Source organism: Brachypodium distachyon, chromosome 1 (assembly GCF_000005505.3).
Source record: "Brachypodium distachyon strain Bd21 chromosome 1, Brachypodium_distachyon_v3.0, whole genome shotgun sequence".
NCBI classification, from domain to species: Eukaryota; Viridiplantae; Streptophyta; class Magnoliopsida; order Poales; family Poaceae; genus Brachypodium; species Brachypodium distachyon.
In genome coordinates, this window is record NC_016131.3 from 47,252,871 (window position 1) to 47,272,124 (window position 19,254).

The 19,254-nt window shown below is 46.2% G+C and overlaps 3 protein-coding genes across 3 annotated transcripts; 2 read left to right on the plus strand and 1 right to left on the minus strand.

The window, feature by feature from the left end:
• Positions 1-335: 335 nt before the first annotated feature.
• On the minus strand, positions 336-6,227 carry LOC100823663. Its single transcript, XM_003564226.4, has 13 exons — positions 5,720-6,227; positions 5,564-5,640; positions 5,403-5,483; positions 4,580-4,708; positions 4,392-4,478; positions 4,225-4,278; positions 3,416-3,506; positions 3,262-3,332; positions 3,108-3,177; positions 2,918-2,970; positions 2,740-2,833; positions 2,391-2,488; positions 336-672 (listed from the first exon to the last, which is right to left on the minus strand). Exons 1-13 carry the CDS (start codon positions 6,039-6,041, stop codon positions 589-591), a joined length of 1,311 nt encoding a protein of 436 aa, XP_003564274.3. The 5' UTR covers positions 6,042-6,227; the 3' UTR covers positions 336-588.
• Positions 6,228-9,872: 3,645 nt separating this feature from the next.
• Positions 9,873-11,314, plus strand: LOC104582236. Its single transcript, XM_010231632.2, has one exon. It carries the CDS (start codon positions 10,074-10,076, stop codon positions 10,839-10,841), a length of 768 nt encoding a protein of 255 aa, XP_010229934.1. The 5' UTR covers positions 9,873-10,073; the 3' UTR covers positions 10,842-11,314.
• A 2,712-nt stretch (positions 11,315-14,026) lies between these two features.
• Positions 14,027-18,677, plus strand: LOC100824272 (U-box domain-containing protein 70). Its single transcript, XM_003564228.4, has 9 exons — positions 14,027-14,405; positions 14,488-14,776; positions 15,168-15,253; positions 15,498-15,721; positions 15,790-15,856; positions 16,168-16,287; positions 16,519-17,013; positions 17,177-17,938; positions 18,129-18,677. The coding sequence occupies exons 1-9, from the start codon at positions 14,226-14,228 to the stop codon at positions 18,321-18,323; spliced, it is 2,418 nt and encodes an 805-aa protein (XP_003564276.1). The 5' UTR covers positions 14,027-14,225; the 3' UTR covers positions 18,324-18,677.
• The last annotated feature ends 577 nt before the right edge of the window (positions 18,678-19,254 follow it).

A 19,254-nucleotide genomic window follows, 5' to 3' on the forward strand; every position in this document is an offset into this window, starting at 1 on the left:
TCTACTGATCGGTGGACCACCTGGCCTGGCCTTGCTGCCGTTGACATGTCGCACGCAATCTTTGTTTCTCATGCATGGGGGAGCGTCACGTGAACGTGGACTACAAATTTGACACTTCATAAATGATCGACCTGTGTACGTACGTAATACTCCCTCCTTTCTATATATTATATATTAAGTGACTCAAATTTGCTCAAATATAAATGTATCTATGTCTAAAATGTGTCTAGATACATGTAATAGAAAGACACTTAATATGGGACGGGGGAAGTACTACACTGTTTCATAAATACGGCATTCCCCGAAATTTTAAAACCGGTTTTCGGAAATAGATATCAGATACCCTAATAGAACTTTATTTTGCCAACACACGTATTTTGTAAATTTTTAAAACTGAAGTACATTATGTACCTGTAGTACTGTAATTCACAGTTGATTGGGATGCAAATCAGGTGTGACTATGAAAGTGGCTAACTAATTTCAGTCTTATTCGGCAGAACGCGATCCAAAACGAGGATAATTTATTGGGGTACAGGGTGAACTGACATTATTAGGTGGACATATTCATCAAAGAAACCCCCGGCCAAACTACAGGAAGCGATCAAACCAATCGCTTGCTTCCTTCACCATGGTTTCTGTCATCTTGTGGCCAACTCCTGCCTCTGCAATGAACTGAACAGGGGCAGACGAAAGTGTTAGTACTGAATCGAATCCAAAGTCACATTTAATTTGTTCACTTTAGGAGAAAACATTCTTGTCATTTGAAGTCAAAGCATTAATTTGTCCGGGAGAAGAGGGACAAAAATTAGTGGGATAAAGATTTTTTTAAAAGGTAAAGTTGTATTGTAACCTATGCTAGAGAGAAGGCATCAAGCTAGATACGATACCTCATTAGGGAGAATGATTATTCTTCAAGTATATTGACAATTCGATCCCTACCGCCTCCTGGTATGTGGGTGATTAAAACCCGTACGTAGCCCCCACATGATTGAGCATTTAACACATAAAAAGGCAGTCTTCGAAATGGAAGAAGGTCCCATGAAAGAGCGCATACGGAAGTGGGTCTCGAGCACAGCAGGGCTTCTTAAAACGGCCAGTGGACCAGGCATAGCTGGCGGTCAGTGGGACTTATCCATCAGTTACCAGCAGTAATCAGTTCAGTGCAGAGCCGAAGCATTATTTCACAGAATATGCTGGCTTGAATACATAATGTAGGAGAATTCCAAAAGGCCGGATGCCTGGTTGAACAAGCACCGACATTCTTCCATGCAACGCAGCAAACTAATAAACAATTTGCATGCATAGGACCTTTTCTGGGGGAATTTGTAAGTTTATCCGCTACTTCTCTTGGATAACGTTTGGTTTGGAGTCATAAATCTGTTATTACTAATTACTAATTTTAATCTAGCCCGAAACTATACTTCATGAAAACATCGATGTCACTGTTCCAGTCAAACACTCTTCATTTAAGATTTTATCGACAGACAGCACAGTCCAATAGTGCTTAATCCATATATAGGCTTGAGAAAACTTCATTTCTATTAAAATATTATTTCACCCGAATGGTTTCCATTTATATAAATGGTACTGTTTTCACCAAAATTAGATTCTTAGTTTGTTAGGTGGCTCTTGTTTGCCAAATAGAAGAAAAGGCCAAATCAATTGTTTCTATTCCACTGGGAGAGGATATACACCAGGTTACATGGGCCACATGGGCTTTGTTATAATATGGGCCAAGATCTAAACGTACACATACCCTTCACGACTCTAAGCCTTTGAATTGCCTAGAGAAAGTTTGTACTTTGCATCAAACCGTGAACGGGCCCCTAGCGTAATGGTTAGGTGGCTCTAGTAGTAAGTCCTCAGGTCCTGAGTTTGACTATGCCACTGTGTATGGGTGGGGCACGAGTCCGGAGGTTTCTCTTCTTCTTAATAGAAATGCCCAAGGGGTGGTTTACCCCTTGCAGGTCGAGTTTTTTTTAATCAAACCCATTAAAAGCATATCAGTTTTTTGAAAATATTTGAATATTTAAAATTGTAGGAATAGAGTCTTTCCTTTTTCTGGGATGCGTGAAGGCTTGTCATCTTAGAACTGCCCATGTTGAGCCATAACTTTAAACTCAGGTAACAATCTGATTTTCTTCAGGAGATATGACTTTTAAATGCTAACTTTACAGATTAAATAGCATGTTCTTGTATAGCAGATTCATAGTGCTAACCATAATATCTGGTAGCAGATTTTAGCCATTTAAAGTGAACATGAATACAGACTTGAGATGAACCAAGCTCATCACTATTTACAAACCAAATCTCATCTAATGGGTTTTAATTATTGTGAGTTAATGCGAGACCTCAAAAGAACAGTGAAAATGTAGTAGGTTGCAAGTTACCATGAACTTCTCAGAGGAACCAGCTTCTCCATAAGCCTTAGAAGTTTTAGAGGCAGGCTCTTGTAAACCAAGGATTGGGCAACGAGGGTCTTCAGCACCTGCATGGTAAATGAAGATCCAGCAGCAGGAAACATACTCAACTAAATTTACATTTTTTAACAAAGGACTAACAACAATTTCTGGCTCAACCATAAACTAAATATATACTGCAGATTGATGGCCCAAACTCTCACATAAACAGGAGCTCGTTGAACACGTAAAAGAGAAAAGATTATCTTTTTATGTGGGGGGTTATGCAATAATGATTGGACACAACCAAAGCGTTCGTAAGAATTATGATTGCTGTTACCATTTAGTAGGAGGAGCGGACGTGGCACAATCAGAGGAACAGTGTAGAGCGCGTCAAATTGTGAAGCCATACCAGGTGCTATCTTCTCCCAAACCTGGGAAAAATATGTTACTACACAATCCTGAAATGTTTATAAATGAATCATCAGAAATAAGGGTCAAACAAATGAGATAGTCACCTTTTCCACAACCTCTGCATCTATTTCGCTCTTCCCTAAATCAATTCTTGCTTCTATAGCCAAAAATAAGCAAATCAACATACATGCACATGTTCCGATTGATACAATGTATTTGAGTTGTGATTTATTACTTGCACGGTGCAAGCCAAAATTTAGAAGGGGGCACAAGGGATGATGAATGACATCTCACCTTCAAATAAAGGCTTAATGCTATTAACTCGAGCTTGCCACATGTTATTATCTATTGCCCATCGAAATCCCTATTCACCAAAATGAGTATTTCTTTATATGGGACAATCACAATACTATGTGCATCCATAAAAATAAAGTTCCCTTCTGTGTACCTGAACACCAATTATTGGAACAACAACACTGTACCGTGTATCCACAAAAGCAGCAAACCATGCGTGCATTCCTGGATTCAGCTCGAGTTAGGTTTTGTAGAAGTGAAGTCTGAGTATTAGTTCAGTATCATGACGCAACTATGACTGATAATACCTCCAAGTGACTCGCCAGTAATCCCAATCCTAGAGGGATCGACGTCCTCCCTTGCAGCGAGATGATCTCCCAGCTTTATCAAATCCCACACCTGCACATGCCCCTCACCGAGTATGGTAAAAATCAAAAGGCCAAACATGCTCCACGTCATCGATATGAGACAATCAAACTGAGGGAACCAGAGGAGAAGAATAAATCTCAGAATTCAACCGAAGTGCTAATCCAACTGGTGTGGTAGAGAGCTATGATGTTAGTGCAGCTGACTAACACCAGCACAGTGACTTGCCCATGAGCTTAGCACACAAGGAGACAACAGGCATGGCACTAGCCCATCCCAACAAAAGGCACATCCTATATATTTGATTTGATATCTCTTTGGTACCCCCTCCTTTTCTTAAAGGATGGCGTATAAGTTTTTGTTGGTTTTTTCTCAAAGCATCGCGCAGTGCATCTGGATTCTCCCAACTGCATGTGCGTGGGCCATGAGGATTACTACTCCACCAATCTGCATGCTGCAATTAATGGCAAAGCATGGCTGACCAAGTGTCTCTGCTGTTTGATTGGTGTTCGGCTGCGTGTGATAATTACTTGCATGTGGTGATTGATTAGAAAAACAATAAAGAAAATGCGCCATCTTTTAAGAAATGGAGGGAGCACGTAACAATCCATTTATTACTTGATGGACAAATTGAGCGATACAACTTTTTTTTGAGAAACGCGATAGCTTTGCGCCTCATTGATCATTGTATAGAGAAAAAGGAAGAGGGTCCAAAAGAATAATTGTAACAAGTGGAAATAACATATGGTACCGTGTCAAAAATAAAAGGCATTGTATCCCCGTTCTTCCAAGATGATTTCAGTGCCTGAGTTCAAACCATGAAGGCAGGGATGATCAGGTCAAGTGAAATATATGGATACTAAATTCAACAAATATTTCAAGGAATCGGTAGCACATAAAAGGGAATAAGTAGATTACATCAATGTAAGTAGTCTTGTGGCTGGCCCTTTCACCGTGATAGCGAGAATCGATGGCAACAGAAATATAACCCCTTGAGGCATATGCCTGCAAATGTGTAAGCAAGTTTGTAACAGTGTTTGGTGTTACACACTGATGTGCAATGCATAGGGGCATGCCATCATAGTTCAGGCAAGAGATTATTTTACCTCAAGCAGCGGACGCAACCATTCTTTGCATTTGTAAGAGCTGTGCAATAATACAATAACTGGCTTTCTTTTAGGAGCAGTGTCATTAAGACTTAGTAGAAGTACAGGTACACGTCCCTGTTCACCTGACTGTTGGGAACAAAAATTAATAACAGATTCTCCTGTTCAGGACAAAATAAAACCAAGCAACTGTCTCGTGCTATAACGTGGCTGCATGTGACCTGGATCTCGTAAACAAAACTAGTAATCGATCCATAAAAAGTGTCGTCCATTTAGTAATACAAAATTTGTACTAACATACTACAAAATGAGCGACATTTTTTATGAATCGAGGGAGTACCAAGTACTAACCCGCCAAGCCCTCTACCAGACCACAAGTCAGTCTCCCAGACAGAGTATCTGAATGGAAACATGGAGATGACTTGCAAAATGGAACATATGTCTTTCATCGACATTGCCCCGTCAATATCATCCTGTCCAGTGAGGTAATCATCTTCACTGAGGCACGCTACTATTGTTCCTCTACTACCCTTTTGGTCAGCTCGAATGTAATTGGTTCCCATGGATCTTAAGTCTAACCAAAATGATGTAAGCCAAGTGCAGTTTAATATAATACAGTACTATTCAGATGCAAGCAATGGGTAGCGTGGTATGTAGTGTGATACTAATACTATCCACTTGCAACTTGCCAGTTGGGACGAAACAACGATTGATCACACAAAAATTCATCCCAAGAAAAACCAAAATGATTGATCACACAAAAATTCATCCCAAGAAAAACCAAAATGATTGATCACACAAAAGCATGGCATGGTAATACTACCTCGGTAATCAGGTAGAAATTCTCTTCGACCAGCTTCTCCTCGAAGTTCTCCACCTCCTTCCTCGGGCATGACTCCATGACCTGGAAGACTTTCGCAGACATACAGTTAGCAATGCCGAACCGAATCGAGGAATGCGTTGGATGCAATGGAGGATCCTGACCTCCCTGGACCCCAGAGGCCCGTTCCCTTGGTACAGCGGCTCCTTCACCGGGCTCCCTTGCTCCACGGACAGAGGCACTGGTTCGACGAGACAGATTCAGAGCAAGCCGTACGTTGATCAACTCAAGCGGCGGAGAGGGAGGGGGATGGGGCTGACCTTGGAGGTCGCGGCGGCGACTGAGCAGGACCTGGAGGTACTCCGACCTGAGGTCTTCGGCGGCGGCGGCGGCGGCGGCCATTCGGGCTCCGGTGGCGTCCCTGCGGAAACTGCTGGAACTGGGCGTGGACCTGGATGAGTGGAAGCTAGGCCCCGTTCCTATCCCCACGGGGGCCTTCTTCAAGCGGTCGCGCTCGCGCCCCCCCACCTGCCTCGTCACGTGCGCCCCGCGGGCGGTGGCGGCGGCGCACGAGGGGCGCGGCGGGGCCCACATGGCAGCCGCAGCGAACGCCAGCACCAGCGCCATGGCTCGCCTCAGCATCGACGGTCGATCCTCTGCCTGCGGCGGGGAAGAGAGAGAGATTGGGGGCGAATAAGGCGCGCGAGAGGATAAGGCGGTGGTTCGCCACCAGCGAGCCACTCGCCGGCGCGCGGCGTCGTGCACGGCAGCGCATCGCGGATCGCGCGCGGGGGAGGAATCGAATCCCTCTGTCGTCGTTCTCGAACCGAACCCGGGCGAGAAAATTCCATTCCAGGACATATAAAGCGCAAAAGCGAGTAGTATGAACTACTGTACTGAACTACCTCAAAAGTTTTGAAAAATTCTACTCCGTACTTCTGATTCAAATTTGATTCACGAACCAAGAAATGAAAAGGATAAAATCAGATTGTGTGAATAATGTCAACATGATAATCGTCGTTTTGTATTTGAATTTGGTACTACTAGTCCATACTCTGGCTTGTTTTTTTTATTATATACTAGCAGATTGGCCCTCACAAATGCGCGGGCGACCACTTATTTTCAAATTTTCATGAGTAGAAGATTTGTGTGGTTCATTTAAAATTCTGTCAGTTCAAATAATCAGGAAAGAAGGTAAAATCCATAAATTTTAAATAAGTATGAGGAACCTGATGACTACCGGTGTGTCTTTCTGTTGTTGGAGCAATATATAATTTATATCCATCTGATTTGTTACTCATGATTAAGATAACAGTAATGATATGTACATAAGCAAATGCATTCGAATTGAGGGGATCATCTCATGGCCGTCATGGCAGGCGCGGCAGAAGGCGGTGAAGACCCCTGTGACGTAGTCAGGCACGCCGGTGAGGCAGGAGAAGATAGTCTGGCGCTTGAGGTGGCTGAGGTGGCCGCCACCATAGGTGCACTCGTTGTCGGCATCCCCTCCGAAGCACAAAATCCGCCTCCTGTTGATTTGTTAATAGAAAGGGGCAGTTGAGATCCGGAAATTAAGCACCATCGAGCCGAGAGGGGAGACAACACATGAAAGAGGGCCTTCGCGCGATTGTTAGGTGGCGGCAACGGGGCAAGATGCCTTTGTTGGCGCGGAGATTGGTGGCTGCGGCAGCAGTTGGGGTGGCCGCGGCGACTGCTGCAACAAAGGAGAAGTGGACAACGGCATCGCGTGCTGTTGGTGGGCCATGTGTTGATTGTCCTAGATTGGCAGCGACGTCATGTCTACGGCGATGTTCATTGATGGCGGTGCTGCTCATCCAGGACCAAGCTGAGAAAGGCGGCAAGGACGTGGGGGTTTGGCAACCGTGGTGGTGATTCATATGGTGGTGGCGCGGGTGGTCCTGATCCTAACTATGGTGGCAGCATCGGCGGTGCTAAGTGTAGGGCGTTGTGTGCCGGATTTTCTGTTGGATAGTGGTGGCGGCGGCGTAGTCCGGCGGGTTTGTGGATTGCTCTCCTTGATTTGTCAGACTGTGACGACTGATCTAGGGTCCCGACCTTTGACGATGACAACATGTTTGTTTGCTTTCGTTGGGGGCGAGGACTTTGTCAGGAACAGGTGATACGCACGACGACTCGCTGAGGTGCCAAATCATGCCTGTTACTACTGGTCCGGAGGCAATGATGTGATGAAGGTACATGCATCTTCAATGACAAGTCTGTGCACTCGCGTGGAAACACTTGATCCCAGTCTCCTAGATTAGGCAATGTCGACGCGCGTCTGCCTCGTGACCTTAAGGTGGTAGCTCGAAGCTTGACTTTGGGGATGAAAACCGTGAGCTTGATCTTAGGTTGGACTCGTTATCATCGGCGCACGTTCCTGCATGGATGCTTTTCTTAGGAGTTTGGTTTTCGACATGTACCGAAAGATTGGTGGTAGTTTGGTGGAGTCAAAAAATTTTGTCGATTTTGTTCGGCTTTGCTATCTAACTTTGCAAGACTTTAATAATATATTTTTTTGCATCAGTTGATGCAGAGGCCACTCCGTTTTTTCGAGAAAAAAAGTTATACAGAGACTCTAGATTAGACTCTAGATTTGTGTGCAGGACCACCATTAAACATTATTCAGTACAATATGTTGCTTTGTCGTAGTATCCTTATTATTTTAGGTCTCTCTAAACTCTATACCAGATTGAAGTGTTCCATGTTATCATAAGAGAGCAGCTTTTTGTGTGTATCTGCATTTGTACAAAGGCCATAACCTATTCTAAGAAAGGATGATTACAAGCTATGCAGCCTATGCTCATTGATTACTTTTTTTAATCTTCTGATTCTGATTTCTGATCTGATGAAATCACGGCAGCGATGCCGCTCTTCTCCAAATCATTACTTCTTGTTGCTCTGCAGGTGGGTTCTAGGATGGAGGTGTTCCTTGGCTGGTTCAGACTGCAGGCCGCGTGCCAGGCCCAGAGCGCTGGAGAACGGGGTCATCCGGGGGGGAACGGGAGATCCATCTTTTTTTCCTCGGTCGCGGGGATCGATCCTCGAATCTAATGAACGGATGATGGCGAGCTAACACGTTTATCGGCACCGGTCTACCTAACGGACGGCCAGATGTTTTCATAGGTTCTATCCGATGATAAGAATAATTGAGGTGATGTGGATCGACGTGGAGGCTCTTCTCGTTGCTCTTCGTATTGCTTTTAGTATATAACTAGTTGATTCTCTAAAGGAAATTAGATTAAAGCTAACCACAACATATTCCGCATAGGTGGACCTTAGAACAATTTGATTCCATGCATCTAAGAATGTGCTTCCATTCTTTCAATAGAGACGTGACATGTTTTTTTTACCAAAAAAAAATCCCACCGTAACATCTCTGGAGTAGATTCGGTTCCGCTTTTAAGCAGCCTATTACGTGCATGAAAGACATGGCAGCCATGTCTCTCCTTTAAAACAAAAAAAACGTAGCAGCCATGTTTCCTCGTCAAAAGAAAAAAAAGACGTGGCAGTTATGTGCCCATGTTACAGGTTTCCACGTAACGTGTGTGTGTTTGTACCTGAACGTGTTTGAGGGGAGAACGTGAACGTTTTCCATGCCGTTTGATCTCAAATCTAACGGTTAGAATAATTATGATGGTGTGGATCAACGTGGAGCCTTTCCTCGATACCTCTCATATTGCTTTTAATATATAATAGATAGACATACGTAGTAAAAAACTTTTGGATTTGTACAAAATAGGGCTGTTATATTTTTCGTATATTTTTCATCCTTCCACAGTCGAAACTGGACAACAATGCTCCCTTACCCCCATCTAAAGCGGTTTTGATGTCAACATGGCATGGATTCGCCGCCCCACCCCCTTTCTTTGCGATGTACGCATGCCATGTTGGCATTAGATTTCTTTCTACGCCGAGCTCATTTGTTTTTCAATCAAAAACAAAAAAAAGGGCTCGAGTAGAGCTACGCCGGTTCAATAAAATGTGGTAGCATTTCATCAACATCCTTTGTCAGCTTTCCAGGTTTTAGGTCCAACTGGATAGTCAATTAAATGCATACATGGCAAGTCAGGGGCTTGCCATGTTGTCATCGAAACCACTTTTGGAAAACTAAAAGTTATAAAATAAAAGGTTTGGAAAACAAAAGGTTATAAAATTAAAAGTTTGGAAAAGCAGAAGTTAGAAAATTAAAAGTAAGAAAATCAAAAGTTTATAAAATTAAAAGTAAAAGGTAAAAAAAAGTTTGGAAAACAAAAGGTTAAGATGTTAAGAAAAATAAAAATCTGCTTTCGTATCGTAAATTAACGTCCTAGCGATATTCTTGGAACGGAAGCCGTGTCCAATGCATGGGAATGGGAGCTTTGGAACGAGAGTCGCATTTTGACATATGCATGGTTCTGATCTGATTCAAGTTCAACTATGTCGCTTGTTTGACCAACTAAGCTAAAACTCATACATTCAACAAAGATAAATTTCAAAACTTATCCAGCTCTTGACCCGACGCGCTTAATACTTGTTCACTTGGCTATATAAATTGTCTGTTGCCCCGGCCGCAAGGAGGATCATCATACGCATGATCAGAAGCTGATCGATCGAGTACAACGTGTTGTGTACGTACTCGCTGAGAAAAATTCAACATACCACGCGCTACCGGCCATGACGATCCTCTCCAACTCCAGGGACGCTGCTGCTCCTTGGGAGATCTCCCACGGCGCCCACCCGGAGCACACGCTGAGGAGGCAGACGACGACAGGGGCGGCGGCGGCGGCGCCGGGCGCGGCTGATCTGCAGTTCCAGCGCGACGGCTGCAAGGAGCCCGGCGCCGGGGACCGGTACGCGTGCCGGCCCTGCGACTTCGACCTCCACGTTGAATGCGCCCTCGCGGAGACCGTGATGGCGCACCCGCTCTTCAAGGACGCCCAGTTCCGCCTCCAGGAGCTCCTCCGCCCCGGCGGCGGACACGACGACGACAACGCCGGGTCCGGGTCCGGGAGCGGTAGCATCCTATGCGTTGCCTGTGGCGGGGAGGTGCTGGGGTTGCACTACCACTGCGCCGCCAACGCCCGTAAGAAGAAGGGGTACTTGGGGTTGGACATCCACCCGTGGTGCGCGGCGCTGCCGCGGGAGATCCGGCGGGAGGAGCTCACGCTCGAGCTCCGGAAGGAGGCGTTTCACAGGTGCGACAGCTGCCCGAGCCGCCGGGACATAGGAGGTTGGTTCTACCGTTCCACCTGCAAGACCGTGTACCTGCACGTCGCATGCGTGAAGGGGATTATGATCGCTGACGGAGGCGGCGGTGGCTCGAGCGGTAGTACTGATCCGTTGGCGGCTGTGAAGGAAGCGGCGCTGCGGATCTACCGCGCGAAGAAGGACGAGGAGGGTGAGGTCGAGCGCGTCATCCTCGCCCTCGTTCTTGGCGGCTGATTAGTTGGTTAATTGTGCATGCGATGCCTGCACAGTGTACACACCCATTTTAGAATTCCTCGTTCTAGAATTTTACTACTACGGAGTAGTAAAATTGATCGTCTCCACACGTACGTACTACGCCCATTTAGGATCCTTTCTTCCGTATAAAAACATACTCCATTGCACTAAAACAACGACAAGTATTTAAGAACGGAGGGATACTACGGACTACTGCTGTATTACTGCCAAGGATCGGGCCCATAGTTAATGAGCTCGCGAAAAGTTTACGGATATATGCCGATATAGTGCTATGATTTGGAAGATATGCGTACGGTACGGTACGGAACAGCCCGTATGCTGTGCTGCTGTATGTATATTTTGACTCGTCGCGGCTACAGTAATTAATTTAGGGTCATTCGGTTAAGAGAGTGGTTAACTCTTTGGCAGTACTTGACCGCGCCGGATATCTCAGAGTCAAGTGGTTTGAATTTTCCAGGTGTGAACACATCGCGTCAAGGTCGAAGGTAGCTCTATTCATTCGGTTAAGAGAGTAGTATTTTTCTACGTTCGTGAGAATTTCTCGACATTTGGCAACACTTTCAGAAGGTTTCACGCCTGGGGCTATATTATAACGAACGAACGTTCGTCCGTTCGTCTCCTTGCGCGACGCGCTGCTATTCATCTCCTCGCGCGACGCATTGCCCCGCCACCGTACGCTTCAGCTGCCGCAGCGCGCCGCCGTGTGCCGCCCCCGCCACCTCCGCGGCCCGCCCGGCCTCCGTCGCGGGCGCGCGCGCGCCGCCCCAGCCACCTCCGCGGCCCGCCCGGCCTCCGTCGCGGGCGCGCGCGCGCCGCCCCAGCCACCTCCGCGGCCCGCCCGGCCTCCGTCGCGGGCGCGCGCGCGCCGCCCCAGCCACCTCCGTGGCCCGCCCTGCCTCCGTAGCGGGCGCGCGCCGCCCCAGCCACCTCCGCGGGCCGTCCCCGCCGCGCGGGCTGCCCCGGCGGCGGCCGCTACCGCCACAGGCTGCCCCCACCTCCGCTACAAGCTGCCCGGCTGCCGCCGCTGTGCTGCCCCAACCGCCGTGCGCCGCCTCTGCTTCCCTTTCCTTTTCTTCTTGGAAACCTCATGCCGGAAGCTGCTCAGGCAGCTCTTGTACTTCTTCAGAAGCTGGTAATTGAGCTCATTGTCCTCGGCACGTGGGTCGTTTTCCCGGCCGCTCACGTCCATGTCATCCTCCGAAGAGCCAACACCTTCAGACTTGCCATCTGCAGACAAATATCTTGTTTTCAGTCTCGGCCATGTCAGGCATTCAGCTATGGAGTGGATTCAGAATTCAGAAAAGCTCATTCACTCATTCAGGAATGTATGGTGCAACAGCGGAACCTTACTCCTGTTATAAAAGTGTGGCTTCGGTCAGAGTTTGTAAGAATTTGCATGGCAAGTGGTATGGGCTGCCCAAGGCGCCGAATACTTGCTGCCACGCGCCCCCGTCGCCGCCACGAGCAATAATCATCGCTGTCGCGCGTACTATTCGATGGCGTCATGGTTGCGTGCTCATCTTGCCCAGCGTTTGCGGGGTGAAATAACGCTCATCGTCCACTAGGACGGAATCGATCCGTCGGCGTCCCAGCTGCCCCTCTTTCGTTGGGCGTTCGGGGGCAATTTGCATTCATTAGGAGTGGCTATTTGTTGGCAATTTGTATTCATTAGGATCACATAGAGATGTAATTTACGTGGGGCCGTTCGAAGTGTTATTTTTATTTTGAAATGTAGGAGATGCGAGATGCGGCAGTGGGTGTTAAATTTTGATCAAGATGGATGGACATGGTTATTTGTGTTTGTTACGGATGGCAATTTCTGTTAACTACGGGATGTCAGTTTGTATTAACTACATATGTCAATTTGTGTTCGCCACGGTTGGTAATTTGTGTTCACTAAAGGTGACAATTTGTGTTCATTAGATGTGGCAATTTTGTGTTGGGTTAGGGTTTTTGTGTGGTCGTTTTGAATGGAGGTGGTACTTTAGTTCGCTTTGGAATGGAGGAGATGTGGATGCGGCGGTAGGTGATAGATTTTTACTGAGATGGATGGAGATGGTTATTTTTGTTTATTACGGGTGGCAATGTGTATTCCCTAGATGGTGATATCTTTTGTTCATTACAGGTGGTAGTTTGCATTCATTACGGGTGGCAATTGGTATTCATTGGGAGTGTCAATTTGTCTTTATTACGGGTGGCAATTTGTATTCACCAGGGGTGACAATATGTGTTCATTACGGGTGGCAATTTATATTCATGAGAGATGTCATGGAGAGAGGGTTCATGTGGGGTCATTCTGAATGGAGGTGGTAGCTCGAAATAGATTTACATGTCTGATTATTGGTGTTCATCAAGGATGGCAATTTATATTTAGTGGGTTCATTAGGGTTGGCAACTTTTGTTAATTAGGGCGACATGGAGATAATGTCTGTGTGTCTGAATGGAGGTGGTAACTCAATTTGAAGCGTAGGTCATTAGGAGTTGCAGGTAGTAGATTTTGATCCAAATTGATGGACACGGTGATTTTTGTCCACTAGGAGTGTCATTTGTATTTAGTAGGTGTTACACTTTACGGGTGGTACATCTTGGTCAAAATGTTTAGTTTAGATGTCATAACCTTTATGATTTTTTATCAAATCTTTTCAAGTCTCTTTTGAGTTCATCTCGTGGTTTACGTACTGAATTGTCTCTAATGTTGTGTTCAGAATCAGAAGAAAAAATGTTGTAATGGCGTGAAACTTGTGACAAGTAGACCTCAGAAGGACCGGCTGACACCGTGCCGGTGCTCCGTGCTCCCATACGGAGCTGACGATGCTTAGGGGCTAAATCGCGTGTCCACGATAATTAAACGCGACTGATTTGATCTAAGACTTGGATCATCGATGCATCAGCTGTCAAGTGCTGCGTGCAGACTGCAGACGTGTGGCTGCACGCAGGCCGATGCGGGCTAGCTCCATTAAAAAAAAGAATCTTAGCATCATCAACAAGCTGTACTGTCTTGTACTGCATGCAGCAGTGTGTTTGTGTTGCCGTGAGAGCGTGAGAGGGAGGCTGGCCGCCTAGCTGGCCGTCGCGCTAGCGAGTTAACGCGCGGCCGTCGCGCCGTATTGCTGTCTTATAAACGGGACGCAGTGTTATTAGAACGTGTCGCTGACATATGGGCCCCAGTAGCGAGTAGTGATTCTGCCGGGCAGGCGGGCACTGGCTGTCGAGTCCCCCGGGTTCCCGGTCAAGTCTCCTCCGCTCCCACCACTCCGCGTAACCGCTGCCGCTCCACCGCCAAGCGCCGGCGACCAACTGCATTTGCAGCTCTCGCAGCGCCGCCCAGCGAGAGAAAGCGCGCGGAGCCAGGTATAGCCAGCGATGGAGGCGGGGGACGAGCGGGCGGCGGAGGCGCAGCGGGAGAAGGAGGCCGGCAACGCCGCCTACCACAAGCTCTTCCTCGAGACGGCCGTGCTCCACTACACCCGCGGCGCGGACCTCGACCCGCGCGACATCTCCTTCCTCACCAACCGCGCCGCCGCCTACCTCCTCATGTCCAAGGTCAGCTTCCCCCCATTCCCCCCCTTCCCAAACCCTCGCTTCGCCCCGCCCGCCGCTTCATTGCGCTCTGGTCCGTTTTCAGTACAAGGAGTGCGTGAGGGATTGCGACGAGGCGGTGGAGAAGGGCAGGGAGCTCCGCGCGGACAACAGGCTGGTCGCGCGGGCGCTGTCGCGGAAGGCGTCGGCGCTGCTCAAGCTCGCCGGGTGCGCCGGGGACTACGCGCCTGCGATCAGGGCGCTGCAGCAGTCGCTGGCCGAGCATTACAGCGAGGAGACGCGCGCCAAGCTGCGGGAAGCGGAGACCGCGAGGAAGGAGGTCGAGGAGCAGGAGCGGCTGGATCAGGAAGCCTCCGACTACCACCGCGAGAAAGGTTTGAATGTTTTCCTGTTGATTATGGCAATGTAATATGAATTATGAAACTGTGGAGTCGATTGATGTGCCTCCATTATCTGGTGTTCTTGGTGTGGCCGCTCTACGTTCATCATTTATAAATGGAAAATGAATTTTGGGGGCATTGCCTTACCTCCATGGTACTTGTTCCCAAGAGTAAACTATATATTTGTTCCCAAGTAGTAAATTACAACTATATTCTCTGAGAAATTCATGTTGTTTTCCATCACATGTCTATAGATCTAAGGCTAGAATTTTGAAGAGTATTCTCATATGGTTGGATGAAATGGAGCAGTTGATGTGTTTGTTGTAAGAGATGGTGTCCTTGTGATGTATAAACTGCTGCTTCTGAGTTGGTACACATGTTGCAGGCAATGAATTCTTCAAGCAGAAGAAATATCAGGAAGCAGCATCCCACTATACTGAAGCTATTAAAATGAATCCAAACGATCCCAGAGTATGGGTTTTTTGTTTACAGTGATTATATTTCTTGTAAGATCTGAAGACAACTTAAACTATTGATAATCATTGAGCTCTATCGGAATTAGAAGAGTCTCTAATAAATAAACATTTCTTTACTAAACATATTTGTGACCTGGCATATTTGTTATACATTGTTTACTGTATGCATGCTCCAGAGCGCCCCCACAGTGGTCTTGTAGTGTTATTTTTTGATGATATTCTTATGACTGATTATCCAGGTCTTTAGCAACAGAGCTCAATGCCACATCTATCTGGGAAATCTTCCTGAAGGTCTTGAAGATGCAGAAAACTGTATTGAGGTGGATCCTACTTTTCTGAAGGGCTATGTGCGTAAAGCCAATGTGCAGTTCCTAATGGATAATTATGAAAGTGCTCTGGCAACTTACGTAGAGGGTTTGAAGTATGACCCAAACAATATTGATGTGATCGATGGCTTAAGAAGGTAGCTTTCCAACCCTCTGCTAGCCTTCTTGAGATTATAACATGAACTGACATTCTTTCTTGGCCTAGATGTGCGGCATGCATTAAGAGTTCTAATGGTGGCCATGTTGAGCCTGTGGATTTGAAAGAAATCTTGGTTGGTCGATTTATCTTTTACAAGTCTTCTGTTACTACTTGCTTCTCTTTAGTTCTTTTCAAATACATATCTTGCATGTGTCGTTCAGTGTGATTAAATCCTTGACTTGTGCACCAAATGACATCAGGGAACAAAGAAACTGTACCTTGACTAGCACCTACATATGATTAAGCTTAAGATTTAGCGCTTAGAAACCTCAAACAAGCTGTATGGGGTACTACTGTAGTTAATAGTTAATTTGTACCCCTTTAAAAAATTGCAAGTCGTATTACCCTAAATGACTAACTATTTGCGCTCATTGATCCTAACAGGGAGATTTTCGTTCAGATGATGATTTGCGTAGTAAACTTCAAAGGAACATGGAAGAGGCTGCAGTATTCAAGAAAGAAGCCTCTGATGAGCGCCTGAGGCGGATTGAATCTGAACGAATGGTAATTCATAACAGGATGTCCTGAAGGACTATTATATTAATCATTTGCTTTTGTAGAAGTTATCTAGATTGTAGAGGACACATATGAGCCCTTTCGGGTGTGCGCGCACTCTCTGGGCACATTTTCTTTCTACAAAGCTAGCAGGCTAATAATGTTACGTGAAGGCACATTAGTCAAGTCTTTTCTATCAAAGATATGAATAAACAGTGTTTGATACTCTGATTTCTGCAGGCCAGGACATCAGAGGACTTATATTTAAACCAGGTCCAGCAACGGAAAGAAACTGAGGAATATCTTTCCAAAGTACAAGAAGAGCTGCAGCAACTTAAAGTACGGCAAGATGAGTTTATTGACGAACTTCAGAAAGCCAATGAGCATAACGAGGATCTTCAACATCAGCTCTCAGAACTCTCAGAATCAAGAGAGCGATATGACCAGCTTCTATCAGAGCACGACCACCTGCTACATGAACGAAACCATGCAGTCAGAGAGGTTGACGAATTACGCCAGAGAAGAGGCCAGATTCTTTCAGTTTTGCTTACAGCGATGCACTGTGAGTTTTCATCATCTGAACTGGAGCGTGCAACAGAAAATTTCAATAGTTCACTGAAGATCGGAGAAGGTGGGTTTGGTTGTGTATACCGAGGTGTCCTGCGGAACATGGCAGTTGCAATAAAGGTGCTGAGACCTGATGGTTTACAAGGGCGATCACAGTTTGAGCAAGAGGTAGTTTAACTCACTTTGAAGTTTAACTTTGCCTTTGTCATCCTGGAAAAAGGAGTTGATCTCTGGTTCCTTTCCAGTTCAAAACTGGAGCTTGAATGAGCGAAATTAGTGTTTCCAAAAAGACAGTATCTCTTATTCGGCTTCTTTTGGATTTCTCTTGCAGGTTGCTATCCTCAGTAGAGTGAGACACCCCAACCTGGTAACTCTTCTAGGAGCATGCTCAGAGTCGTCTACGCTTGTGTATGAGTTCTTACCAAATGGTAGCCTTGAAGATTTTCTTGTATGCGCGGAGAAGAGGCAAACTTTGACATGGCAAATTCGCATCCAAATTATTGCCGAGATATGTTCAGCTCTGATCTTTCTGCATGAGAACAAACCTCACCCAGTCGTTCATGGAGATCTCAAGCCTGCTAACATTCTCCTTGATGTTAACTTAGTCAGTAAGCTTAGTGATTTTGGTATTTCTCGCTTGCTAATCCAGTCCAGTAGCGATAATACCACTCTGTACCGCACCATGCATCCTGTGGGGACCCCTATGTACATGGACCCTGAATTTCTTGCCACCGGGGAGATGACACCTCGCTCCGATGTTTATTCTTTCGGAATCGTGGTCTTGCGCTTGTTAACTGGAAGGCCTCCTGTTGGTATAAAGAAGATTGTAGAGGATGCGATGGAGGAAGGTGACCTGAACACTATAATTGATACCTCAGCCGGAGAGTGGCCTGATGTCCACGTGCAGCAGCTAGCATACCTTGCTCTCAGATGCACTGAACTAAGCAGGAAGTGCCGTCCTGATCTTTCAGGCGATCTCTGGAGAGCAGTTGAGGCCATGAGGGATGCCACAACATTATGTTCGCCATCATCTTCGAGATCAGTGCTGGATGAAAACCGCACACCGTCGTACTTCATCTGTCCTATTTCTCAGGTGAGTACAACGAAGCCATCTGAATTTTTCTTATTCAGGACTCAGGAGCACACGAATAGATCACAACACTGAATAACTTGAATTATGAAGCTGAATGTGTCGTTTGCTTTGGAGTTTCTAGAAATTCCGGGCACCATATTAATTAATGGTCATTTATCTATTGACTAACCATCAATACCCAAAATTTCAGGATGTCATGAATGACCCTCACGTTGCAGCCGATGGGTTCACCTATGAAGGTGATTGCATCAGGAGCTGGCTCAGCACGGGGCGTGAAACATCTCCAATGACCAACTTGCCACTTCAGCATGACGAGCTCATCCCCAATCTTGCTCTCCGTTCCGCCATTCAGGAATGGCTGCAGCTGCAGAACACCGCGCTGTAATTTTTCATTTAATCAGCACGCTTCCCTCCCAACTGCCACAAAGTCCACAAGTATCTCCTCGGCATGGGACCAACTCCTCGCCGAAATCTCTGAACCTGGAAGGTAGAAGAGGAATGTCCAACAGTAGTGTTAACAAATAACAAGTAGTCTGACCTTGTATGTAATGTAGTATATGTTAGCGATTTCGTGAAACGGTTATTATGTAATATTGTAGGTGGTTCATGTGGAAGAAATACTATGCCACTCTTGTAGGTGGTTCATGTGGACAGATGAACTGGGGACCATAGTTGCTCTTGTAAAGTACTGTCAGATCTGGCCAAGCTTCTAGCTACACAGTACACAGCACATTACACATGCCTCCCAGCAACCGGCCAAGAACTGGGGGCCATTGGATGGAGTAATTGTGTAAAGCAGCGACCATTGATTGTGAAGTGAGGGCTCCATCTCCATCGAAAAGGAAATAGGTGGGAGCCAGCTCTTGTGTTGCAATGGAAAAGGAAAGGACGTGTGAGTTGAGCGTAACTCTTTGATCAAGCCTTGTTCTGTAGCACTGATGAATGATGATGTCCCGGGACAGGCGTGTGTGGCCAGAGCCTAGACGCGCCTGTCAGTTCTTTCACAGTTGCGCCACAGGATAGAGTTGTAATTTTACCACAGTCAGGGTTGCTGCGCTGGTGCTAGGGCTTAATTAGGTGAGGCCAAACGTCTCGGTAACCCTTGTTTTTTCCTACAACTATCATTGTACAGTTACTGTACTTTAAAAAAAATCTGAAAATTTCTATGTTAGTACGTAGTACACGCATAAGAGTATATGTAAAAATTTGTGGAAATTTATTATAAACCATACTGAAAAAAAAGACAAAATAGACGTTATTTTTCAATGTACACGGCCCTTATATTCTTTTGTACAGTACAATGTAACATATTAAAT